General features: G+C 42.9%; 2 protein-coding genes across 3 annotated transcripts in view; one reads left to right on the forward strand and one right to left on the reverse strand.

The window, feature by feature from the left end:
* The window catches only part of snx2 (sorting nexin 2), a 39,735-nt gene extending 19,436 nt beyond the window's left edge, over positions 1-20,299 (reverse strand). Inside the window, exons 1-12 of one of the 2 annotated variants that reach the window (XM_061889069.1) lie at positions 20,090-20,299; positions 17,317-17,407; positions 10,410-10,570; positions 9,316-9,373; positions 9,189-9,232; positions 8,979-9,120; positions 8,841-8,919; positions 8,712-8,787; positions 8,127-8,240; positions 7,954-8,047; positions 6,996-7,201; positions 6,795-6,929 (exon numbers count right to left, since the gene is read on the reverse strand). In XM_061889069.1, coding sequence (XP_061745053.1) covers positions 6,795-6,929; positions 6,996-7,201; positions 7,954-8,047; positions 8,127-8,240; positions 8,712-8,787; positions 8,841-8,919; positions 8,979-9,120; positions 9,189-9,232; positions 9,316-9,373; positions 10,410-10,570; positions 17,317-17,407; positions 20,090-20,233 — 1,344 coding nt within the window. In that variant the 5' untranslated portion in view covers positions 20,234-20,299. Of the gene's footprint in view, positions 1-6,794; positions 6,930-6,995; positions 7,202-7,953; positions 8,048-8,126; positions 8,241-8,711; positions 8,788-8,840; positions 8,920-8,978; positions 9,121-9,188; positions 9,233-9,315; positions 9,377-10,409; positions 10,571-17,316; positions 17,408-20,089 lie in introns of both variants that reach the window. The other variant, XM_061888980.1, reaches the window with a different exon arrangement.
* A 440-nt stretch (positions 20,300-20,739) lies between these two features.
* rnf214 (ring finger protein 214) overlaps positions 20,740-27,140 on the forward strand; it is a 25,871-nt gene continuing 19,470 nt past the window's right edge. The window contains 1 exon segment of the mRNA XM_061889185.1: positions 20,740-21,044. Within this exon segment, the coding sequence (XP_061745169.1) occupies positions 20,981-21,044 (64 nt within the window). The 5' untranslated portion in view covers positions 20,740-20,980.

The raw sequence follows: 27,140 nt of genomic DNA on the forward strand, positions 1-27,140 counted from the left end.
CGGGGGACGCTGGTGCCTATCTGAGCTACAATAGGGCGGAAGGCGGGGTACACCCTGGACAAGTTTCTACCTCACCGCGGGGCCAACACAGACAGACAGACAACCACACACACACACACATACATATATATATATATATACATATATATATACATACATATATATATATACATATATATATATCTATATATACATACATATATACATATATGTATGTATATATATATTCATACATATATGTATATATATTCATACATATATATGTATGTATATATATATGTATACATACATATATATGTATATATATTCATGCATATATATGTATATATATATATATATATATATATACACATATACATATACATATATATACACACACACAGTTAAGTTAAAGTACCACTGATAGTCGCACACACACTAAGTGTGGTGAAATGTGTCCTCTGCATTAGACCCATCCCCGTGATGTTCCACCCCCTGGGAAGTGAGGGGAGTAGTGAGCGGCAGCAGTGGCCGCGCTCAGGAATGACTTTGGTGATTGAAGCCCCAATTCCATCAAATTCAAATAAATGACATGAAATGTTATTTAGCAGGAATGAATGTCTTGTAGATGTGTGGCCCCCAGGGGCCAGTGTGGCTCAACTCTCAAATATCCTTTCTCTCGGTCAGATCATCCGCCACCACCGCCTTCAATGTCACTGCTATGCCGACGACACACAACTATACCAGGACCACCAGGACCACCAGGACCACCAGGACCAGCAGGACCACCAGGACCACCAGGACCACCAGGACCACCAGGACCACCAGGACCAGCAGGACCACCAGGATCACCAGGACGACACACAACTATACCAGGACCACCAGGACCACCAGGACCAGCAGGACCACCAGGACCACCAGGACCACCAGGACCACCAGGACCACCAGGACCACCAGGACCACCAGGACCACCAGGACCAGCAGGACCACCAGGATCACCAGGACGACACACAACTATACCAGGACCACCAGGACCACCAGGACCACCAGGACGACACACAACTATACCAGGACCACCAGGACCACCACCACTCCACCCTCACCACCTGCCTCACAGACATCAAAACCTGGATGCAAAAAAACTTTCTAACACTCAACTACAACAAATCTGAAACAATCATCATTGGCCTCACTTGCTCCACTCAGGACTTTTCATTAAACATCCACGGCTCCCTTGTCACTACCTGCACCCACCTGGGTGTCATTTTGAGCCTACCCTGTCATTCTCCCCCAGGTCCACCACATCACCAACACTGCATTCTTCCACCTCACAAACATTGGCCTTCTCCGCCCCCCCCCCCCCCCCCCCCCCCCCCCCCCTCACATCTTCTGCTGCCCAAACACTCATCACACCTTCATCTCATCCCGGCCAGACTACTGCAACAGCATCACCTGCAAAACCCTCAATAAACTGCAATATGTCCACAAGTGCGCTGCCTGCTCAGGAGAGCACATCACACCTGTCCTTCATGACCTCCACTGGCTGCCTGTCAAATACAGAATCACCTTTAAAGTCCTCCCCAGCACCTCCAAGACCCTCCTTAACCTGGCTCCACTACCTCTCTGACCTCCTCCTGACACATGTCCCCTCCCCTGCCCTCAGGTCTAGTGATGCCGGCCTCCTGGAGGTCCCCAAGACCAGGAGCAGAACCTGGGGCGACAGGACCTTCTCTGTGGCCGACCCCTCCCCAGCACATCAGAGATGCCCCCTCCCTCTCTACCTTCAAAACCACCCTAAAAACTCATCTCTTCACACTAGCCTTTCCAAACTCACGCTGCCCTTAGTGTTTCTTTATTCTTTTTCTTTTCTGGCTTGCTTATCTACAAACCCTGTTTCCATAGGAGTTGGGAAATGGTGTTAGATGTAAATATAAACAGAATACAATGATTTGCAAATCAAATTCAAGCCATATTCAGTTGAATATGCTACAAATACAACATATTTCATGTTCAAACTCATAAACTTTTTATTTTTTGCAAATAATCATTAACTTGGAATTTCATGGCTGCAACACGTGCCAAAGTAGTTGGGAAAGGGCATGTTCACCACTGTGTTACATCACCTTTTCTTTTAACAACACTCAATAAACGTTTGGGAACTGAGGAAACTAATTGTTGAAGCTTTGAAAGTGGAATTCTTTCCCATTCTTGTTTTATGTAGAGCTTCAGTCCTTCAACAGTCCGGGGTCTCCGCTGTCCTATTTTACACTTCACACATTTTCCATTGGAGACAGGTCTGGACTGCAGGCGGGCCAGGAAAGTACCCACACTCTTTTACTATGAAGCCACGCTGTTGTAACAAGTGACTTGGCATTGTCCTGCTGAAATAAGCAGGGGCGGCCATGATAACGTTTCTTGGATGACAACATATGTTGCTCCAAAAGCTGTATGTACCTTTCAGCATTAATGGTGCCTTCACAGATGTGTAGGTTACCCATGCCTTGGGCACTAATACACCCCCATACCATCACACATGTGTAAGTTACCCATGCCTTGGGCACTAATACACCCCCATACCATCACACATGTGTAAGTTAGTCATGTCTTGGGCACTAATACACCCCCATACCATCACACATGTGTAAGTTACCCATGTCTTGTTCACTAATACACCCCCATACCATCACACATGTGTAAGTTACCCATGTCTTGTTCACTAATACACACCCATACCATCACACATGTGTAAGTTACCCATGTCTTGTTCACTAATACACCCCCATACCATCACACATGTGTAAGTTACCCATGTCTTGGGCACTAATACACCCCCATACCATCACACATGTGTAAGTTACCCATGCCTTGTTCACTAATACACCCCCATACCATCACACATGTGTAAGTTACCCATGCCTTGGGCACTAATACACCCCCATACCATCACACATGTGTAAGTTACCCATGTCTTGTTCACTAATACACCCCCATACCATCACACATGTGTAAGTTACCCATGTCTTGGGCACTAATACACCCCCATACCATCACACATGTGTAAGTTACCCATGCCTTGTTCACTAATACACCCCCATACCATCACACATGTGTAAGTTACCCATGCCTTGGGCACTAATACACCCCCATACCATCACACATGTGTAAGTTACCCATGCCTTGGGCACTAATACACCCCCATACCATCACACATGTGTAAGTTAGTCATGTCTTGTTCACTAATACACCCCCATACCATCACACATGTGTAAGTTACCCATGTCTTGTTCACTAATACACCCCCATACCATCACACATGTGTAAGTTACCCATGCCTTGGGCACTAATACACCCCCATACCATCACACATGTGTAAGTTACCCATGTCTTGTTCACTAATACACCCCCATACCATCACACATGTGTAAGTTACCCATGTCTTGTTCACTAATACACCCCCATACCATCACACATGTGTAAGTTACCCATGCCTTGGGCACTAATACACCCCCATACCATCACAGATGCTGACTTTTACACTTTGCACCTATAACAATCCGAATGGTTATTTTCCTCTTTGTTCTGGAGGACACCACGTCTTCTGTTTCCAAATATAATTTGAAATGTGGACTCGTCAGACCACAGAACACTTTTCCACTTTGCATCAGTCCATCTTAGATGATCTCGGGCCCAGTGAAGCCGGCGGCGTTCCTGGGTGTTGTTGATAAATGGGTTTTGCTTTGCATAGTAGAGTTTTAACTTGCACTTACAGATGTAGCGACCAACTGTAGTTACTGACAGTGGTTTTATGAAGTGTTCCTGAGCCCATGTGGTGATATCCTTTACACACTGATGTTGGTTTTTGATGCAGTACCGCCAGAGGGATCAAAAGTTCGTAATATCATCGCTTACGTGCAGTGATTTCTCCAGATTCTCTGAACCTTTTGATGATTTTTACGGAGCGTAGATGGTAAAATCCCTAAATTCCTTGCAATAGCTCGTTGAGAAATGTTGTTCTAAAACTGTTTGACAATTTGCTTACAAAGTAGTGACCCTCACCCCATCCTGGTTTGTGAATTATTTAGAATTTCACAGAAGCTGCTTTTATAGCCAATCATGGCACCCACCTGTTCCCAATTAGCCTGCACACCTGTGTGATGTTCCAAATAAGTGTTTGATGAGCATTCCTCAACTTTATCAGTATTTATTGCCACCTTTCCCTACTTCTTTGTCACATGTTGCTGGCATCAAATTCTAAAGTTAATGATTAATTGCAACAACAAAAAAATGTTTATGAGTTTGAACATGAAATATGTTGTCTTTGTAGCATATTCAACTGAATATGGCTTGAAAAGGATTTGCAAATCATTGTATTCTGTTTATATTTACATCTAACACCATTTCCCAACTCTTATGGAAACGGGGTTTGTAGTTTTCTTTTCTAATAAAGTTGTTTTTATCCTCCCTCCTCCTGTGATCAACATCAAATAAATAACAACAATAGTCACATGACTGTGATCAACATCAAATAAATAACAACAATAGTCACATGACTGTGATCAACATCAAATAAATAACAACAATAGTCACATGACTGTGATCAACATCAAATAAATAACAACAATAGTCACATGACTGTGATCAACATCAAATAAATAACAACAATAGTCACATGACTGTGATCAACATCAAATAAATAACAACAATAGTCACATGACGCCTCAGTCAAATATTCACAGAAATATGTCTGATCAAGTCAATGATTAACAGAATTAATCACAACTCTTTTTTTTAACAAGGGGAGACACTGATGACAGTGTATGTGTGTGTGTGTCTGTGTGCGTGTGTGTGTGAGTGTGCGTGTGCATGTGTGAGTGTGAGTGAGTGTGCATGTGTGTGAGTGAGTGTGTGTGTGTGAGTGTGAGTGAGTGTGCATGTGTGTGTGTGTGTGTGAGTGAGTGTGTGTGTGTGTGAGTGACAGGCGCTCCAAAGAAATAAAAGGGTGTTGTAACTCTACTGACAAATGTTGACTTGTGAGAACCCCGACAGCTTGTCCACGCTAACAGTGGACCCCCCACCTCGCTGACAGTCTGTGTGTGTGTGTGTGTGTGTGTGTGTGTGTGTGTGTGAGTGACAGCTAGGAAGTTGAATTTGTGTGCTGACGGACTAATACAAGTATTTTTCTTTTTCTTGCCTCCACAAAATTCTTCAGCTGCAAAGTGAAATGTTTCCACTTGAGTGAGCTGCTGAGTGCCTGGACACACCTCTTACTTCCTGTACCACTAATGACACACCTCTTACTTCCTGTACCACTAATGACACACCTCTTACTTCCTGTACCACTAATGACACACCTCTTACTTCCTGTACCACTAATGACACACCTCTTACTTCCTGTACCACTAATGACACACCTCTTACTTCCTGTACCACTAATGACACACCTCTTACTTCCTGTACCACTAATGACACACCTCTTACTTCCTGTACCACTAATGACACACCTCTTACTTCCTGTACCACTAATGACACACCTCTTACTTCCTGTACCACTAATGACACACCTCTTACTTCCTGTACCACTAATGACACACCTCTTACTTCCTGTACCACTAATGACACACTTTACTTCCTGTACCACTAACGACACACTTTACTTCCTGTACCACTAACGACACACTTTACTTCCTATACCACTAACGACACACCTCTTACTTCCTGTACCACTCATGACACACTTTACTTCCTGTACCACTAACGACACACTTTACTTCCTGTACCACTAATGACACACTTTACTTCCTGTACCACTAATGACACACTTTACTTCCTGTACCACTAATGACACACTTTACTTCCTGTACCACTAATGACACACTTTACTTCCTGTACCACTAATGACACACTTTACTTCCTGTACCACTAATGACACACTTTACTTCCTGTACCACTAATGACACACTTTACTTCCTGTACCACTAACGACACACTTTACTTCCTGTACCACTAACGACACACTTTACTTCCTATACCACTAACGACACACCTCTTACTTCCTGTACCACTAACGACACACTTTACTTCCTATACCACTAACGACACACCTCTTACTTCCTGTACCACTAATGACACACTTTACTTCCTGTACCACTAACGACACACTTTACTTCCTGTACCACTAATGACACACTTTACTTCCTGTACCACTAATGACACACTTTACTTCCTGTACCACTAATGACACACTTTACTTCCTGTACCACTAATGACACACCTCTTACTTCCTGTACCACTAATGACACACTTTACTTCCTGTACCACTAATGACACACTTTACTTCCTGTACCACTAATGACACACTTTACTTCCTGTACCACTAATGACACACTTTACTTCCTGTACCACTAATGACACACTTTACTTCCTGTACCACTAATGACACACTTTACTTCCTGTACCACTAATGACACACTTTACTTCCTGTACCACTGACTTCCTTTACTTCCTGTACCACTGACTTCTTTTACTTCTTGTAGCACTAATGACTTCCTTTACTTCTTGTAGCACTAATGACTTCCTTTACTTCCTGTACAACTAATGACTTCCTTTACTTCCTGTACAACTAATGACTTCCTTTACTTCCTGTACAACTAATGACTTCCTTTACTTCCTGTACAACTAATGACTTCCTTTACTTCCTGTAGCACTAGTGACTTCCTTTACTTCCTGTACAACTAATGACTTCCTTTACTTCCTGTAGCACTAATGACTTCCTTTACTTCCTGTAGCACTAACGAGCTGCTGCCAATCAGTCCTACCTCCTTGATGTGGTCTTTGGCGGGCTGCACTTTGTTGGAGAAGTGCAGTTTGACTTCGGCCTCTCTCTTCTTCTGCAGCAGGACTTGGTTGTCCTGCCACCTGTGCCAGGTCTTCACACGCTGCTCAAACACAGCCTGCGCGCGCACATAGTTAACACCTGCTATCAGTCAGTGTGAGGGCGTGTGAGGGCGGCGTGGCACCTTGACGGCGGCGAGCAGGCGCACGTAGTCGCCCAGCAGTTCAGACAGGAAGTAGAAGTCGGCGTGGGCCTGCTGGTGGTGCTGCTGCTCCATCTTCTCCTCCACCTCCGCCAGCTGCGACAGAGCACGGGACAGCGCCGTGTGGTCCTCGCTGTTGCCCAACATGGCCGTCGACTTGGCAAACTGCGCCGTGTTGACTGACAACTCTGAGGACATAAGAGTCTAGTTGTGTGTGTGTTGGCCTGTACCAAGGACTCTGATGTGTGTGTGCAAGTGTAGCGGGAGGAAAGTGCATTTCCTCTTTAAACGCCTTGGACTGGAAGTAAAACTGTCCTAATGATTCTACTGAAAGATCCCTCCACACGTGTGTAAGTTTTACAATATAACTACAACAATTCTTACTTCCTAAAGTGTCCATGTGTGATGTCTGGAGGAATGTTTGCATGCATATTTGTACCTGCTATTGCAATGTCATGCCGCTAGCCTCGTTAGCAGGAGCTAATATGCTAACTCCTTTAGGAGTGTCTGTGTTAGTATTACTAACATATACTGGCATTATTTTTGTATTGGTTCACTTTTGTTAAGTCACCAAAACATCAGCGTGGAGTTATTGAGTCTGTTTAGCTGATTGGAGAGCTAGCTTGCGCAGCTAGTGGGACCATGACTTCTGTTTTGTTTGATCGGCCGTTTTACTGCCGTATTGCAGACACCATTTGTAAACAATGATGGTATGTAAATAAATATTTCTGTGTAAATAACTCGGTATATATATCTGCCACTTACAGATTGATGCAGCTAGCCATACATTTTCTACAGCTTGTCCCTTTTGGGGTCGCAATGGGGGGGGGGTGCTGACTAGTATATGGGAAAGCAATTATTGTGAAATGTAGTGGGTGTGGCTTATGTAGCGGCGACATAGGGGTACTTGTGTGCCCGCCATGACAATCTGAGGACGCACCTTTCCTGTGACAAACCAGCGACTCCACGCTGGCGTGAAGTTTCCTCAGCTGGACCTCCAGATTCTCAAAATGTTGCTGCTTCTCCTCAAACCACTGTCACACACACACACACACACACACACGTATCACAATAATGAAGCTAATGTTAAGCCCCGCCCCCCGGTCCACTCACGGCGTCCGACTCGTTCATCTTGATGGTCATCTTGTTGACGGCGTCGGCAGCTTTGTTGACCATTCGGAGGAGGCCGGCGCCGCTGAGTGCCTGCGTGCTGACGGCGCGTGGCAGCTGGACACACACACACACACACACACACACACACACACATATGGTCACAGTGCCCCCCAGTGGAGGAGTGGGCTTCTTTTCATACAATTAGCAGTTTCCTTCACCCCCCCGCCCCCCGTGATTGGCCCGTGGTCCGCCTTCCCGATGAGACGCCAGCCAGCGTCCGTCTGCGTGAGACAAGCTCATTTTTCTTCATTGTGTTCAAAGTTTACTTGGCCCCGCCCCCTGCAAACTCATTTATCCGGAGCGCCGGTGGTCCGGTCTCGGGGGTCCGCGCTAAACGAAGGCAGGGGGGGTTGTTCATTTAAGACCCCCCCTCCTGGTTGTGTTTCATTAAGTGGAGCGGACGGACCGCCGCGCTCGCTCAGGCGTCCCACAATTCATCTGTTAAGTCGCTGACAGACCCCCATTTATTTCGCTGGCCACGCCCCCTGTCCCCCTGGAGGACAAGAGGAGAGGTGAAAGGTTTACCTCGGAACTTTCCAGGAACTGCAGGAGGTCCGGGTCCTTGATGAGGACAGGGTGCTGCGCCGTCCTCATCAGGTACCTGCGCGCCGACAAGGCCGTCAGAGGGGGTCGCCATGGCAACCGAGCACGTACCTCTCCAACGCCAAGCGCCGCTTCTCCACGAAGTCGTTGGACGACTGGTCCTCCTTGCCCACCTTCACCTTGGTCATCCCTGGGGGGACGGCGCCACGCTGGTTATGGAGGGTGCGTGTGGCGCCCGCGACAACTTACCCACAATGCTCTTCTCCGGCGCGGGCGGCACGATGCAGCCCACGTGGAGGTACTTGGACGCCAGCTTGCCGTGCAGGCCCAGGAAGTCGCTGAAACGCCGCCGGACAGAGAACTCGCCCAGTCTGAAAAGAGACGAGGACGTCTGTGGCGCCGCCCCAGAGGTCAGAGGTCACATTACAGTGGTGGGGGGGTGAAAGGTCAAGCACTAACCTTGGTGGTGACCTTGTAGGCCATGTAGGCGTTCATGCCGTCACCTGGCGACACAAGTCACATGACACGCTCAGGACGGACACACTTTGACCCCGGAACAGACTTTGCATGTCAGGACTTCACTCACCCACTTTCTCAGGGTCCGACACACTGATCTGCACCTCACCCCCACCCTCCACCTCCACCTGCTGACACAACCACAACATGTCACCTCTCTGTGTGTGTGTGTGTGTGTGTGTGTGTGTGTGTGTTCTCAGGGTCCGACACACTGATCTGCACCTCACCCCCACCCTCCACCTCCACCTGCTGACACAACCACAACATGTCACCTCTCTGTGTGTGTGTGTGTGTGTGTGTGTGTGTGTTCTCAGGGTCCGACACACTGATCTGCACCTCACCCCCACCCTCCACCTCCACCTGCTGACACAACCACAACATGTCACCCCTCTGTGTGTGTGTGTGTGTGTGTGTGTGTGTGTGTGTGTGTGTTCTCAGGGTCCGACACACTGATCTGCACCTCACCCCCACCCTCCACCTCCACCTGCTGACACAACCACAACATGTCACCCCTCTGTGTGTGTGTGTGTGTGTGTGTGTGTGTGTGTGTGTGTGTGTGTGTGTGTGTGTGTTCTCAGGGTCCGACACACTGATCTGCACCTCACCCCCACCCTCCACCTCCACCTGCTGACACAACCACAACATGTCACCTCTCTGTGTGTGTGTGTGTGTGTGTGTGTGTGTGTGTGTGTGTTCTCAGGGTCCGACACACTGATCTGCACCTCACCCCCACCCTCCACCTCCACCTGCTGACACAACCACAACATGTCACCTCTCTGTGTGTGTGTGTGTGTGTGTGTGTGTGTGTGTGTGTGTGTGTGTGTGTGTGTTCTCAGGGTCCGACACACTGATCTGCACCTCACCCCCACCCTCCACCTCCACCTGCTGACACAACCACAACATGTCACCTCTCTGTGTGTGTGTGTGTGTGTGTGTGTGTGTGTGTGTTCTCAGGGTCCGACACACTGATCTGCACCTCACCCCCACCCTCCACCTCCACCTGCTGACACAACCACAACATGTCACCTCTCTGTGTGTGTGTGTGTGTGTGTGTGTGTGTGTTCTCAGGGTCCGACACACTGATCTGCACCTCACCCCCACCCTCCACCTCCACCTGCTGACACAACCACAACATGTCACCCCTCTGTGTGTGTGTGTGTGTACCTCATCAAAAGAATAGTGTGTAAACATGTGGTCGTGGGCGTGGCCGATGAGAGGAGTGATGATGGAGCTGGGCGGCGTGATGGGTGTGATGGCGGGGGAGGGGCCGTCAGACAGCAGGACTTCCCTCTCTGGACTGTCCAGGGACACTTCCTCTGTGGCCTCTACACATGGACACACATGGACACACAAATACTTACATACATACATACATACATATACATATACATACATATACATACATATATGTATATATACACACTTGATTGGATTATCCAGAGAATAGTGCTGGATACCGTGGTAGAGCGCAATATGTATGTGTGGGAAAAATGACAAGACTACTTCATCTCTACAGAAGTGTTTCATGAGGGGTTCCCTCAATCATCAGGAGATTTTAATGGAAGCATTCACATACAATGGTTTATATAGGGCACAGAGTGGGTGGGTACAGGCAGGTGTAGGGTGTGGTGATTGGCTCATGTGTTACCTAGGAGGTGTTTCCGTCTGTGGCGGCATGTTAAAATTATTTCACTGCGCTTGTTGAGGGATGACAGGTCTGGATGATGTATAAACCATTGTATGTGAATGCTTCCATTAAAATCTCCCCATGATTGAGGGAACCCCTCATGAAACAGTTCTGCAGAGATGAAGTAGTCTTGGGATTTTTCCCACACATACATAAATACATACATACATATATATATATTCATTAATATATGTATATTAGGGCTGGGCAACACGGCCTTTTTTTAATATGTGGATATGTTTAGGCCATGTGACCATACACCATATACAAACCCCATTTCCATATGAGTTGGGAAATGGTGTTAGATGTAAATATAAACAGAATACAATGATTTGCAAATCCTTTTCAAGCCATATTCAGTTGAATATGCTACAAAGACAACATATTTCATGTTCAAACTCATAAACTTTATTTGTTTTGCAAATAATCATTAACTTTAGAATTTGATGCCAGCAACACGTGACAAAGAAGTTGGGAAAGGTGGCAATAAATACTGATAAAGTTGAGGAATGCTCATCAAACACTTATTTGCAACATCCCACAGGTGTGCAGGCTAATTGGGAACAGGTGGGTGCCATGATTGGCTATAAAAACAGCTTCCCAAAAAATGATCAGTCTTTCACAAGAAAGGATGGGGCGAGGTACACCCCTTTGTCCACAACTGTGTGAGCAAATACTCAAACAGTTTAAGAACAACATTTCTCAAAGTGACATTGCAAGAAATTTAGGGATTTCAACATCTACGCTCCATAATATCATCAAAAGGTTCAGAGAATCTGGAGAAATCACTCCACGTAAGCAGCATGGCCGGAAACCAACATTGAATGACCGTGACCTTCCATCCCTCAGACGGCACTGTATCAAAAACCGACATCAATCGCCAAAGGATATCACCACATGGGCTCAGTAACACTTCATAAAACCACTGTCACTAAATACAGTTTGTCGCTACATCTGTAAGTGCAAGTTAAATCTCTACTATACAAAGCGAAAGCCATTTATCAACAACATCCAGAAACGCTGTTGGCTTCTCTGGGCCTGAGATCATCTAAGATGGACTGATGCAAAGTGGAAAAGTGTTCTGTGGTCTGACGAGTCCACATTTCAAATTGTTTTTTGGAAATATTCGACATCAAAGGGGAAGAGAACCATCCAGACTGTTATCGAAACAAAGTGTAAAAGCCAGCATGTGTGATGGTATGGGGGTGCATTAGTGGCCAAGGCATGGGTAACTTACACATGTGTGATGGTATGGGGGTGTATTAGTGAACAAGACATGGGTAACTTACACATGTGTGATGGTATGGGGGTGTATTAGTGAACAAGACATGGGTAACTTACACATGTGTGATGGTATGGGGGTGTATTAGTGAACAAGACATGGGTAACTTACACATGTGTGATGGTATGGGGGTGTATTAGTGCCCAAGGCATGGGTAACTTACACATGTGTGATGGTATGGGGGTGCATTAGTGAACAAGACATGGGTAACTTACACATGTGTGATGGTATGGGGGTGTATTAGTGAACAAGACATGGGTAACTTACACATGTGTGATGGTATGGGGGTGTATTAGTGAACAAGACATGGGTAACTTACACATGTGTGATGGTATGGGGGTGTATTAGTGCCCAAGACATGGGTAACTTACACATGTGTGATGGTATGGGGGTGCATTAGTGAACAAGACATGGGTAACTTACACATGTGTGATGGTATGGGGGTGTATTAGTGAACAAGACATGGGTAACTTACACATGTGTGATGGTATGGGGGTGTATTAGTGAACAAGACATGGGTAACTTACACATGTGTGATGGTATGGGGGTGTATTAGTGAACAAGACATGGGTAACTTACACATGTGTGATGGTATGGGGGTGTATTAGTGAACAAGGCATGGGTAACTTACACATGTGTGATGGTATGGGGGTGTATTAGTGAACAAGACATGACTAACTTACACATGTGTGATGGTATGGGGGTGTATTAGTGAACAAGACATGGGTAACTTACACATGTGTGATGGTATGGGGGTGTATTAGTGCCCAAGACATGGGTAACTTACACATGTGTGATGGTATGGGGGTGTATTAGTGAACAAGACATGGGTAACTTACACATGTGTGATGGTATGGGGGTGTATTAGTGAACAAGACATGGGTAACTTACACATGTGTGATGGTATGGGGGTGTATTAGTGAACAAGACATGGGTAACTTACACATGTGTGATGGTATGGGGGTGTATTAGTGCCCAAGACATGGGTAACTTACACATGTGTGATGGTATGGGGGTGTATTAGTGAACAAGACATGGGTAACTTACACATGTGTGATGGTATGGGGGTGTATTAGTGAACAAGACATGGGTAACTTACACATGTGTGATGGTATGGGGGTGTATTAGTGCCCAAGACATGGGTAACTTACACATGTGTGATGGTATGGGGGTGTATTAGTGAACAAGACATGGGTAACTTACACATGTGTGATGGTATGGGGGTGTATTAGTGAACAAGACATGGGTAACTTACACATGTGTGATGGTATGGGGGTGTATTAGTGAACAAGACATGGGTAACTTACACATGTGTGATGGTATGGGGGTGTATTAGTGAACAAGACATGGGTAACTTACACATGTGTGATGGTATGGGGGTGTATTAGTGAACAAGACATGGGTAACTTACACATGTGTGATGGTATGGGGGTGTATTAGTGAACAAGACATGGGTAACTTACACATGTGTGATGGTATGGGGGTGTATTAGTGAACAAGACATGGGTAACTTACACATGTGTGATGGTATGGGGGTGTATTAGTGAACAAGACATGGGTAACTTACACATGTGTGATGGTATGGGGGTGTATTAGTGAACAAGACATGGGTAACTTACACATGTGTGATGGTATGGGGGTGTATTAGTGAACAAGACATGGGTAACTTACACATGTGTGATGGTATGGGGGTGTATTAGTGAACAAGACATGGGTAACTTACACATGTGTGATGGTATGGGGGTGTATTAGTGCCCAAGACATGACTAACTTACACATGTGTGATGGTATGGGGGTGTATTAGTGAACAAGACATGGGTAACTTACACATGTGTGATGGTATGGGGGTGTATTAGTGCCCAAGGCATGGGTAACTTACACATGTGTGATGGTATGGGGGTGTATTAGTGCCCAAGGCATGGGTAACTTACACATCTGTGAAGGCACCATTAATGCTGAAAGGTACATACAGGTTTTGGAACAACATATGTTGTCATCCAAGCGCCGTCTTTTTTATGGACACCCCTGCTTATTTCAGCAAGACAATGCCAAGCCACATTCAGCACGTGTTACAACAGCGTGGCTTCGTAAAAAAAGAATGCGGGTACTTTCCTGGCCCGCCTGCAGTCCAGACCTGTCCCCCATAGAAAATGTGTGGTGCATTATGAAGCGTAAAATAGGACAGCGAAGACCCCGGACTGTTGAAAGACTGAAGCTCTACATAAAACAAGAATGGGAAAGAATTCCACTTTCAAAGCTTCAACAATTAGTTTCCTCAGTTCCCAAACATTTATTGAGTGTTGTTAAAAGAAAAGGTGATGTAACACAGTGGTGAACATGCCCTTTCCCAACTACTTTGTCACGTGTTGCAGCCATGAAATTCTAAGTTAATTATTATTTGCAAAACACAATAAAGTTTATGAGTCTGAACATGAAATATGTTGTCTTTGTAGCATATTCAACTGAATATGGCTTGAAAAGGATTTGCAAATCATTGTATTCTGTTTATATTTACATCTAACACCATTTCCCAACTCCTATGGAAACGGGGTTTGTATATGTTTAGGTCATGTGACCATACACAAATATATATGTGGATATGTTTAGGTCATGTGACCATACACAAATATATATGTGGATATTTTGCCTCAGCCTTGAATGAACACTGGATGCATATAATGACAGCAGTATGATGATTCTATTTGTCTACATTCAAACATTCTTCTTCATACTGCATTCATATATGCTACTTTTAAACTTTCATGCAGAGAGGGAAATCACAACTAAGTCCATTTAGCAAAAGTGTAATTCTGAAACAGTTATTCAGTGGCACAAACATTCATGTCATTTCCAAACAGAAAGTGCAAGATTGTCAGAGACATTTTAAAACAAGCTACAGTGGGGCAGAAAAGTATTTAGTCAGCCAGCGATTGTGCAAGTTCTCCCACTTCAAAGGATGACAGAGGTGTGTCATTTTCATCATAGGTACACTTCAACTGTGAGAGACAGAATGTGGAAACAAAATCCAGGAATTCACATTGTAGGAATTTTAAAGAATTTATTTGTAAATGATGGTGGAAAATAAGTATTTGGTGACTTCAAAGAAGTAAGATCTCTGGCTCTCACAGACCTGTAACTTCTTCTTTAAGAAGCTCTTCTGTCCTCCACTCGTTACCTGTATTAATGGCACCTGTTTGAACTTGTTATCTGTATAAAAGACACCTGTCCACAGCCTCAAACAGTCAGACTCCAAACTCCACTATGGCCAAGACCAAAGAGCGGTCGAAGGACACCAGGAAAATAATTGTAGACCTGCACCAGACTGGGAAGAGTGAATCTACAATAGGCAAGCAGCTTGCTGTGAAAAAATCAACTGTGGGAGCAATTATCAGAAAATGGAAGACATACAAGACCACTGATAATCTCCCTCGATCTGGGGCTCCACGCAAGATCTCATCCCGTGGGGTCAAAATGATCATGAGAACGGTGAGCAAAAATCCCAGAACCACACGGGGGGACCTGGTGAATGACCTGCAGATAGCTGGGACCAAAGTAACAAAGGTTACCATCAGTAACACACTACGCCGACAGGGAATCAAATCCTGCAGTGCCAGACGTGTCCCCCTGCTTATGCCAGTGCATGTCCAGGCCTGTCTGAAGTTTGCCAGAGAGCACATGGATGATACAGCAGAGGATTGGGAGAATGTCATGTGGTCAGATGAAACCAAAATAGAACTTTTTGCTATAAACTCAACTTGTCATGTTTGGAGGAAGAAGAATACTGAGTTGCATCCCAAGAACACCATACCTACTGTGAAGCATGGTGGTGGAAACATCATGCTTTGGGGCTGTTTTTCTGCTAAGGGGACAGGACGATTGTTCCGTGTTAAGGAAAGAATGAATGGGGCCATGTATCCTGAGATTTGGAGCCAAAACCTCCTTCCATCAGTGAGAGCTTTGAATGCTTGACCAAATACTTATTTTCCACCATCATTTACAAATAAATTCTTTAAAATTCCTACAATGTTTTTGGCATCCTTCTGGCGTTTTGTCGTAGTTTGCCTCGTGTGGTGATGGACACGCCTCCGGTCACTCAGTATAGTTGCATGTTCCGTGCTTCAGTCAAATAAAAAGGCAACAGACAAGATATCTGTGCCAATATCTTGCCAAATAGGAGATGATTATATAAAAGCAGGCAGCAGCTCACACATTCTCATACTTTCTGTAACATCCAGGAAGAAATGGTGTCAGCCATCTTGAAAAATGTCTCATCCATATTCTAGAATTGTTTTGGTTTTTTAATGTTGGCGATATTTTAGGTTTCCTCACAAGGAAACTTACTCCATCCATAAAAAGCAATACAATTGAGTAGATGTGAGTTATTCTCATGTAAAGAAATGACATATTTTTGCCACATTTCCCTTATTTTGAAATGCAAATGTTGCTGCTCCTTTAAGACACGAAATGGAGGTGTGGTGAAATCTTTCTTGGCTCCAAAAGACACATCAGTCAACATTGTGTCACTACTGCTCCCACACTTCCCAATAAATGATGTCAAAAAACTACTTTTATGTTGAAATAACTATTACTGCATATGAATATCCACTATTACTGCATATGAATATCCACTATTACTGCATATGAATATGCACTATTACTGCATATGAATATCCACTATTACTGCATATGAATATCCACTATTACTGCATATGAATATGCACTATTACTGCATATGAATATCCACTATTACTGCATATGAATATCCACTATTACTGCATATGAATATGCACTATTACTGCATCTGAATATCCACTATTACTGCATATGAATATCCACTATTACTGCATATGAATATCCACTATTACTGCATATGAATATGCACTATTACTGCATATGAATATGCACTATTACTGCATATGAATATGCACTATTACTGCATATGAATATGCACTATTACTGCATATGAATATGCACTATTACAGCATATGAATATGCACTCCAAAACGTGTTTATCGGCCTCCTTGACCACAACCAATCACTGTGGGCCGGCCATGAAAACACCGACGCCAGGGAGGATGTGACAAATGTAAAAAAGTGCCTACCTGCAAACAGGTCGTCTGCGTCCTCGTCAAAGAAGAAGTCCCGTTTGGGCCCGTTGGACTTGGTGCTGATGTCCAGACGGGCCGGGTCCGCCTGAGACAGGAAGTGAGAAAAAAAGGTAAGCATTTTCACCTGAGGTCCTCAGTCATGTGACCGTCACGTAATGACACACACATTACCATCAATTGATGAAGGTGGACCCCCACTTAAACTACTTGAAAAACTTATTGGGGTGTTACCATTTAGTGGTCAGTTGTACAGAATATGTACTGTACTGTACAATCTACTAATACAAGTCACAATCAATCAAAACACACCTAAGTGCAAACTAAACACTAACAACAACACTTTTCTCTTGTTTTCCAAGGTCAAGCTGAGTGGACACAAACTTCCTCCCTGCTGACACTCACTCAGGACAAATAAGTGCTGACCTGACAAAAAGTCTCAATGACTTCATTCAACAACAAGCAGGTTTCATCAAGAGTAAATAATAACAATCTACACAAACAAGGATGTACATTGAGTAAATAATAACTATCTACACAAAGTAAACATGTACATTGAGTAAATAATAATCTACACAACGTAAACATGTACATTGAGTAAATAATAACAATCTACACAAAGTAAACATGTACATTGTGTAAATAACAACTAGTTACACAAAGTAAACATGTACATTGAGTAAATAATAACAATCTACACAAAGTAAACATGTACATTGAGTAAATAATAACAATCTACACAAAGTAAACATGTACATTGTGTAAATAACAACTAGTTACACAAAGTAAACATGTACATTGAGTAAATAATAACAATCTACACAAAGTAAACATGTACATTGAGTAAATAATAACAATCTACACAAAGTAAACATGTACATTGAGTAAATAACAACAATGTACACAACGTAAACATGTACATTGAGTAAATAATAACAATCTACACAAAGTAAACATGTACATTGTGTAAATAACAACTAGTTACACAAAGTAAACATGTACATTGAGTAAATAATAACAATCTACACAAAACAAGGATGTACATTGAGTAAACAATAACTATCTACACAAAGTAAACATGTACATTGAGTAAATAATAACAATCTACACAAAGTAAACATGTACATTGAGTAAATAATAACTATCTACACAAAGTAAACATGTACATTGAGTAAATAATAACAATCTACACAAAGTAAACATGTACATTGAGTAAATAATAACAATCTACACAAAGTAAACATGTACATTGAGTAAATAATAACAATCTACACAAAGTAAACATGTACATTGAGTAAATAATAACTATCTACACAAAGTAAACATGTACATTGAGTAAATAATAACAATCTACACAAAGTAAACATGTACTTTGAGTAAATAATAACAATCTACACAAAGTAAACATGTACATTGAGTGAATAATAACAATCTACACAAAGTAAACATGTACATTGAGTAAATAATAACTATCTACACAAAGTAAACATGTACATTGAGTAAATAATAACAATCTACACAAAGTAAACATGTACATTGAGTGAATAATAACAATCTACACAAAGTAAACATGTACATTGAGTAAATAATAACTATCTACACAAAGTAAACATGTACATTGAGTAAATAATAACAATCTACACAAAGTAAACATGTACATTGAGTGAATAATAACAATCTACACAAAGTAAACATGTACATTGAGTAAATAATAACAATCTACACAAAGTAAACATGTACTTTGAGTAAATAATCTACACAAAGTAAACATGTACATTGAGTAAATAATAATCTACACAAAGTAAACATGTATATTGAGTAAATAAGAACTAGCTACACAAAGTAAACATGTACATTGAGTAAATAACAACAATGTACACAAAGTAAACATGTACATTGAGTAAATAATAACAATCTACACAAAGTAAACATGTACATTGAGTAAATAATAACAATCTACACAAAGTAAACATGTACATTGAGTAAATAATAACAATCTACACAAAGTAAACATGTACATTGTGTAAATAACAACTAGTTACACAAAGTAAACATGTACATTGAGTAAATAACTAGCTACACAAAGTAAACATGTACATTGAGTAAATAATAACTAGCTACACAAAGTAAACATGTACATTGAGTAAATAAGAACTAGCTACACAAAGTAAACATGTACATTGAGTAAATAACAACAATGTACACAAAGTAAACATGTACATTGAGTAAATAACAACAATGTACACAAAGTAAACATGTACATTGAGTAAATAATAACAATCTACACAACGTAAACATGTACATTGAGTGAATAATAACAATCTACACAAAGTAAACATGTACAATGAGTAAATAAGAACTAGCTACACAAAGTAAACATGTACATTGAGTAAATAATAACAATCTACACAAAGTAAACATGTACATTGAGTAAATAACTAGCTACACAAAGTAAACATGTACATTGAGTAAATAACTAGCTACACAAAATAAATATGACTATGATTATTTGGTCACAGTCGCTGCCTTTCTTCACGTTCCATTATTCCTGCAGTCCGTGAACGCCCCATACTCACCTGCATGACTGTCACCTGACAATATAAATATTAACATTGTCATTGTAACCATTGGTGTTATTATTATTATTGTCATTGTAAACACAGATGATTAGACTTGTTGTGTCATGACTTCCTAACGTTATTTCTTATTTCATCAGCTTGGCGCCTTTGAGGGCTGCCCCCCACCCCCACCCCCACCCGCCCCTCCTCACCTCCCGCGGGCCCGCCAACTCCGGGAAGAGGTGTCGGGTGTCCTGCGGCTCCTGGAGGTCACTGTGTCCGGGGAGGTCACTGTGTCGGGCGGCAGGGAGGCCAGAGAGGCCGGAGAGGCCGGAGAGGCCGGGTGTGTCCGCCATGACAGTTGCAGCTAGCCAGCTAGCGTCCACGAGCTTGTCTGGCAGCCAGGCAGGGGGAGGCGGGGCCAGTAGTCACGTGACGCCTCGCTGCGGTCAGGTGACCGGAAGTCAACAGCGAGAAGCAACTTCGTAGCCTTTCTTTCAAAACACGTCATTTCCTTTAAAGCTCGTTTGTGTAGTTGGAAAAAATACTTTCACCGTCACAAATCAAGTTATGCCTTCAGCCTGCTGCACAGATTGTATTCATGAAAAGAAAAAGAATAACAAGGTGTTTTTTGTTGAACGGTGACAATAAACGATCTTCGTATCCTAGCGTTCTCGTCCTTTCCACGCCGTTAAACTGAGTTTATGTCAACTATGTAGTATAAAAGTGTATCTGAGAGTTTATATTTATGTCAACTATATAGTATAAAAGTAGAAAAGAACAAACAGTCAGGCTGCAGTTTTACAGGAGAATCTACTTTATTAGTTTATTTCTTAATTTTGAAAAGTCCGCTCCGCCACAACGTGTCCCCACTTCCGCTCTCCGCGCCTTCAAAATAAGAGCTCCCGGCATGTGCTGCATCACAGCTCATAGCAGGAACTTAACATCACAAAGAGGCAGGTCCATAAAAGCAGGTTACATTAGCACATCTCCGCGTGTTGTCACAATCTTCTTTTAAAAGAAGCCACGTGTCTCACCAACGTTGGCTCGCCGCGGACCCAAAAGTGACTTCCGGTGCGGACTGCGCGGTTAGCTCCGTTAGCATGGATGCTAACTTGATGACAATGGAGGAGTTTGCTGCGGACTTCTCAAATGTAACAATGCCAGGTAAACTATTATATCAGCACAATGGAAGGTGTTCTACTAGCATAATGTAACAGTGAAAAGTAAAGAAGTATGATAAGGTGAAGTAAGCACCTCTGTGACGTCACCGACAATGTAACCAAGAGCTGTGGTATTATTACATAATGTTGATGATTCCACATCACTTCTTGTAGAAATGCTGCTTGTTTGTGTGATGTGAGAGAAGTAGAAGTGAAAGTGTGTGTGTGATGTGAGAGAAGTAGAAGTGTAAGTGTGTGTGAGAGAAGTAGAAGTGTAAGTGTGTGTGTGATGTGAGAGAAGTAGAAGTGTAAGTGTGTGTGTGATGTGAGAGAAGTAGAAGTGTAAGTGTGTGTGAGAGAAGTAGAAGTGTAAGTGTGTGTGTGATGTGAGAGAAGTAGAAGTGTAAGTGTGTGTGTGATGTGAGAGAAGTAGAAGTGTAAGTGTGTGTGTGATGTGAGAGAAGTAGAAGTGTAAGTGTGTGTGTGATGTGAGAGAAGTAGAAGTGTAAGTGTGTGTGTGATGTGAGAGAAGTAGAAGTGTAAGTGTGTGTGTGATGTGAGAGAAGTAGAAGTGTAAGTGTGTGTGTGATGTGAGAGAAGTAGAAGTGTAAGTGTGTGTGTGATGTGAGAGAAGTAGAAGTGAAAGTGTGAGTGAGATGTGAGAGAAGTAGAAGTGTAAGTGTGTGTGTGATGTGAGAGAAGTAGAAGTAGAAGTGTAAGTGTGTGTGTGATGTGAGAGAAGTAGAAGTGTAAGTGCGTGTGTGTGATGTGAGAGAAGTAGAAGTGTAAGTGTGTGTGTGATGTGAGAGAAGTAGAAGTGTAAGTGTGTGTGTGATGTGAGAGAAGTAGAAGTGTAAGTGTGTGTGTGTGATGTGAGAGAAGTAGAAGTGTAAGTGTGTGTGTGATGTGAGAGAAGTAGAAGTGTAAGTGTGTGTGTGATGTGAGAGAAGTAGAAGTGTAAGTGTGTGTGTGATGTGAGAGAAGTAGAAGTGTAAGTGTGTGTGTGATGTGAGAGAGGTAGAAGTGTAAGTGCGTGTGTGTGATGTGAGAGAAGTAGAAGTGTAAGTGTGTGTGTGATGTGAGAGAAGTAGAAGTGTAAGTGTGTGTGTGATGTGAGAGAAGTAGAAGTGTAAGTGTGTGTGTGATGTGAGAGAAGTAGAAGTGTAAGTGTGTGTGTGATGTGAGAGAAGTAGAAGTGTAAGTGTGTGTGTGATGTGAGAGAAGTAGAAGTGTAAGTGTGTGTGTGATGTGAGAGAAGTAGAAGTGTAAGTGTGTGTGTGATGTGAGAGAAGTAGAAGTGTAAGTGTGTGTGAGAGAGTAGAAGTGTAGTGTGTGTGTGATGTGAGAGAAGTAGAAGTGTAAGTGTGTGTGTGATGTGAGAGAAGTAGAAGTGTAAGTGTGTGTGAGAGAAGTAGAAGTGTAAGTGTGTGTGTGATGTGAGAGAAGTAGAAGTGTAAGTGTGTGTGTGATGTGAGAGAAGTAGAAGTGTAAGTGTGTGTGTGATGTGAGAGAAGTAGAAGTGTAAGTGTGTGTGTGATGTGAGAGAAGTAGAAGTGTAAGTGTGTGTGTGATGTGAGAGAAGTAGAAGTGTAAGTGTGTGTGTGATGTGAGAGAAGTAGAAGTGTAAGTGTGTGTGTGATGTGAGAGAAGTAGAAGTGTAAGTGTGTGTGTGATGTGAGAGAAGTAGAAGTGAAAGTGTGAGTGAGATGTGAGAGAAGTAGAAGTGTAAGTGTGTGTGTGATGTGAGAGAAGTAGAAGTAGAAGTGTAGTGTGTGTGTGATGTGAGAGAAGTAGAAGTGTAAGTGGTGTGTGTGATGTGAGAGAAGTAGAAGTGTAAGTGTGTGTGTGATGTGAGAGAAGTAGAAGTGTAAGTGTGTGTGTGATGTGAGAGAAGTAGAAGTGTAAGTGTGTGTGTGTGATGTGAGAGAAGTAGAAGTGTAAGTGTGTGTGTGATGTGAGAGAAGTAGAAGTGTAAGTGTGTGTGTGATGTGAGAGAAGTAGAAGTGTAAGTGTGTGTGTGTGATGTGAGAGAAGTAGAAGTGTAAGTGTGTGTGTGATGTGAGAGAAGTAGAAGTGTAAGTGTTGTGTGTGATGTGAGAGAAGTAGAAGTGTAAGTGTGTGTGTGATGTGAGAAGTAGAAGTGTAAGTGTGTGTGTGATGTGAGAGAAGTAGAAGTGTAAGTGTGTGTGTGATGTGAGAGAGGTAGAAGTGTAAGTGGTGTGTGTGATGTGAGAGAAGTAGAAGTGTAGTGTGTGTGTGTTGTGAGGAAGTAGAGGTGTAAGTGTGTGTGTGATGTGGAGAGTAGAAGTGTAAGTGTGTGTGTGATGTGAGAGAAGTAGAAGTGTAGTGTGTGTGTGATGTGTGAGAAGTAGAAGTGTAAGTGTGTGTGTGTGTGAGAGAAGTAGAAGTGTAAGTGTGTGTGTGATGTGAGAGAAGTAGAAGTGTAAGTGTGTGTGTGATGTGAGAGAGTAGAAGTGTAAGTGTGTGTGTGATGTGAGAGAGGTAGAAGTGTAAGTGTGTGTGTGATGTGAGAGAAGTAGAAGTGTAAGTGTGTGTGTGATGTGAGAGAAGTAGAAGTGTAAGTGTGTGTGTGATGTGAGAGAAGTAGAAGTGTAAGTGTGTGTGTGTGATGTGAGAGAAGTAGAAGTGTAAGTGTGTGTGTGATGTGAGAGAAGTAGAAGTGTAAGTGTGTGTGTGATGTGAGAGAAGTAGAAGTGTAAGTGTGTGTGTGATGTGAGAGAAGTAGAAGTGTAAGTGTGTGTGTGATGTGGAGAAGTAGAAGTGTAGTGTGTGTGATGGGAGTGAGTAGAAGTGTAAGTGTGTGTGTGATGTGAGAGAGGTAGAAGTGTACGTGTGTGTGTGATGTGAGAGAGGTAGAAGTGTAAGTGTGTGTGTGATGTGAGAGAAGTAGAGTGTAAGTGTGTGTGTGATGTGAGAGAAGTAGAAGTGTAAGTGTGTGTGTGTGATGTGAGAGAAGTAGAAGTGTAAGTGTGTGTGTGTGTGTGAGAGAAGTAGATGTGTAGTGTGTGTGTGATGTGAGAGAAGTTGAAGTGTAAGTGTGTGTGTGATGTGAGAGAGTAGAAGTGTAAGTGTGGTGTGATGTGTGAGATGTAGAAGTGTAAGTGGTGTGTGTGATGTGAGAGAAGTAGAAGTGTAAGTGTGTGTGTGATGTGAGAGATGTAGAAGTGTAAGTGTGTGTGTGTGTGAGGAGTAGAGTGTAGTGTGTGTGTGATGTGAGAGAAGTAGAAGTGTAGTGTGTGTGTGATGTGAGTGATTAGGTGTGTGTGTGTGTGAGAGTTGAGTGTAAGTGTGTGTGTGATGTGTGAGAAGTAGAAGTGTGGTGGTGTGTGAAGTTGTGTTGGTGTGTGTGTGAGAGAGGTAGAAGGGTGTAAGTTGTTGGTGTGTGTTGTGTGAGAGTAGAAGTGTAAGTGTGTGTGTGATGTGAGAGAAGTAGAAGTGTAAGTGTGTGTGTGATGTGAGAGAGTAGAGTGTAAGTGTGTGTGTGATGTGAGTGAGAGTGTTGTGTGTGTGTGATGTGAGAGTAGAAGTGTAAGTGTGTGTGTGATGTGAGAGATGTAGAAGTGTAAGTGTGTGTGTGTGTGTGATGTTGAGCAGATGTAGAAGTGTAAGTGTGTGTGTGATGTGAGAGAGTAGAAGTGTAAGTGTGTGTGTGATGTGAGAGAAGTAGAAGTGTAAGTGTGTGTGTGATGTGAGAGAAGTAGAAGTGTAAGTGTGTGTGTGATGTGAGAGATGTTAGAAGTGTAAGTGTGTGTGTGATGTGAGAGAAGTAGAAGTGTAAGTGTGTGTGTGATGTGAGAGAAGTTGTGTGTAGTGGTGGGTGTGTGTGAAGTGAGTGTAGTGTGTGTGTGATGTGAGAGAAGTAGAAGTGTAAGTGTGTGTGTGATGTGAGAGAGTAGAGTGTAAGTGTGTGTGTGATGTGAGAGAAGTAGAAGTGTAAGTGTGTGTGTGATGTGAGAGAAGTAGAAGTGTAAGTGTGTGTGTGATGTGAGAGAAGTAGAAGTGTAAGTGTGTGTGTGTGTGAGAGAAGTAGAAGTGTAGTGTGTGTGTGATGTGAGAGAAGTAGAAGTGTAAGTGTGTGTGTGATGTGAGAGAAGTAGAAGTGTAGTGTGTGTGTGTGATGTGAGGAAGTAGAAGTGTAAGTGTGTGTGTGATGTGAGAGAAGTAGAAGTGTAAGTGTGTGTGTGATGTGAGAGAAGTAGAAGTGTAAGTGTGTGTGTGTTGAGTAGTGTGTGTGTGTGATGTGAGAGAAGTAGAAGTGTTAGTGTGTGTGTGATGTGAGAGAAGTAGAAGTGTAGTGTGTGTGTGATGTGGGAAGTGAAGTGTAAGTGTGTGTGTGATGTGAGAGAAGTAGAAGTGTAAGTGTGTGTTGTGATGTGAGAGAAGTAGAAGTGTAAGTGTGTGTGTGATGTGAGGAGTAGAGTGTAAGTGTGTGTGTGTGATGTGAGAGAAGTAGAAGTGTAAGTGTGTGTGTGTGTGTGATGTGAGAGAAGTAGAAGTGTGTGTGAGGTTGTTGTGTGGGTGGTGAGTGTGTTGTGTGTGAAGTAGAAGTGTAAGTGTGTGTGTGATGTGAGAGAAGGTAGAAGTGTAAGTGTGTGTGTGATGTGAGAGAGGTAGAAGTGTAAGTGTGTGTGTGATGTGAGAGAGTAGAAGTGTAAGTGTGTGTGTGTGGTGTGAGAGAAGTAGAGTGTAAGTGTGTGTGTGTGTGTGAGAGAAGTAGAAGTGTAAGTGTGTGTGTGTTGTGAGAGAAGTAGAAGTGTAGTGTGTGTGTGATGTGAGAGAAGTAGAAGTGTAAGTGTGTGTGTGATGTGAGAGAAGTAGAAGTGTAAGTGTGTGTGTGATGTGAGAGAGTAGAAGTGTAGTGTGTGTGTGTGATGTGAGAGAAGTAGAGTGTAGTGTGTGTGTGATGTGAGAGAAGTAGAAGTGTAAGTGTGGTGTGTGTTGTGAGAGAAGTAGAAGTGTAAGTGTGTGTGTGATGTGAGAGAAGTAGATGTGTAAGTGTGTGTGTGATGTGAGAGAGTAGAGTGTAAGTGTGTGTGTGTGATGTGAGTGAAGTAGAGTTAGTGTGGTGTGGTGTGTGAAGTAAGTGTAGTGTGTGTGTGATGTGAGAGAAGTAGAAGTGTAAGTGTGTGTGTGATGTGAGAGAAGTAGAAGTGTAAGGTGTGTGTGTGATGTGAGAGAAGTAGAAGTGTAAGTGTGTGTGTGATGTGAGAGAAGTAGAAGTGTAAGTGTGTGTGTGATGTGAGAGAAGTAGAAGTGTAGTGTGTGTGTGTGATGTGAGAGAAGTAGAAGTGTAAGTGTGTGTGATGTGAGAGAAGTAGAAGTGTAAGTGTGTGTGTGATGTGAGAGAAGTAGAAGTGTAAGTGTGTGTGTATGTGATGTGAGAGAAGTAGAAGTGTAAGTGTGTGTGTGATGTGAGAGAAGTAGAAGTGAAGTGTTGTGTGTGATGTGAGAGAAGTAGAAGTGTAAGTTGTGCTGTGTGTGATGTGAGAGAGTAGAAGTGTAAGTGTGTGTGTGATGTGAGAGAAGTAGAAGTGTAAGTGTGTGTGTGATGTAGAGAGAGAGTAGAAGTGTAAGTGTGTGTGTGATGTGAGAGAAGTAGAAGTGTAAGTGTGTGTGTGATGTGAGAGAAGTAGAAGTGTAAGTGTGTGTGTGAAGTGAGAGAAGTAGAAGTGTAAGTGTGTGTGATGTGAGAGAAGTAGAAGTGTAAGTGTGTGTGTGATGTGAGAGAAGTAGAAGTGTAAGTGTGTGTGTGATGTGAGAGAAGTAGAAGTGTAAGTGTGTGTGTGATGTGAGAGAGTAGAAGTGTAAGTGTGTGTGATGTGAGAGAAGTAGAAGTGTAAGTGTGTGTGTGATGTGAGAGAAGTAGAAGTGTAAGTGTGTGTGTGAGTGAATGTGAGAGGAAGTAGAAGTGTAATTGTGTGTGTGATGTGAGAGAAGTAGAAGTGTAAGTGTGTGAGTGATGTGAGAGAAGTAGAAGTGTAAGTGTGTGTGTGATGTGAGAGAAGTAGAAGTGTAAGTGTGTGTGTGTGATGAGAGAGAAGTAGAAGTGTAAGTGTGTGTGTGATGTGGAGAGAAGTAG

The sequence above is a fragment of the Nerophis ophidion genome, linkage group LG01, assembly GCF_033978795.1.
Source record: "Nerophis ophidion isolate RoL-2023_Sa linkage group LG01, RoL_Noph_v1.0, whole genome shotgun sequence".
NCBI lineage: Eukaryota > Metazoa > Chordata > Actinopteri > Syngnathiformes > Syngnathidae > Nerophis > Nerophis ophidion.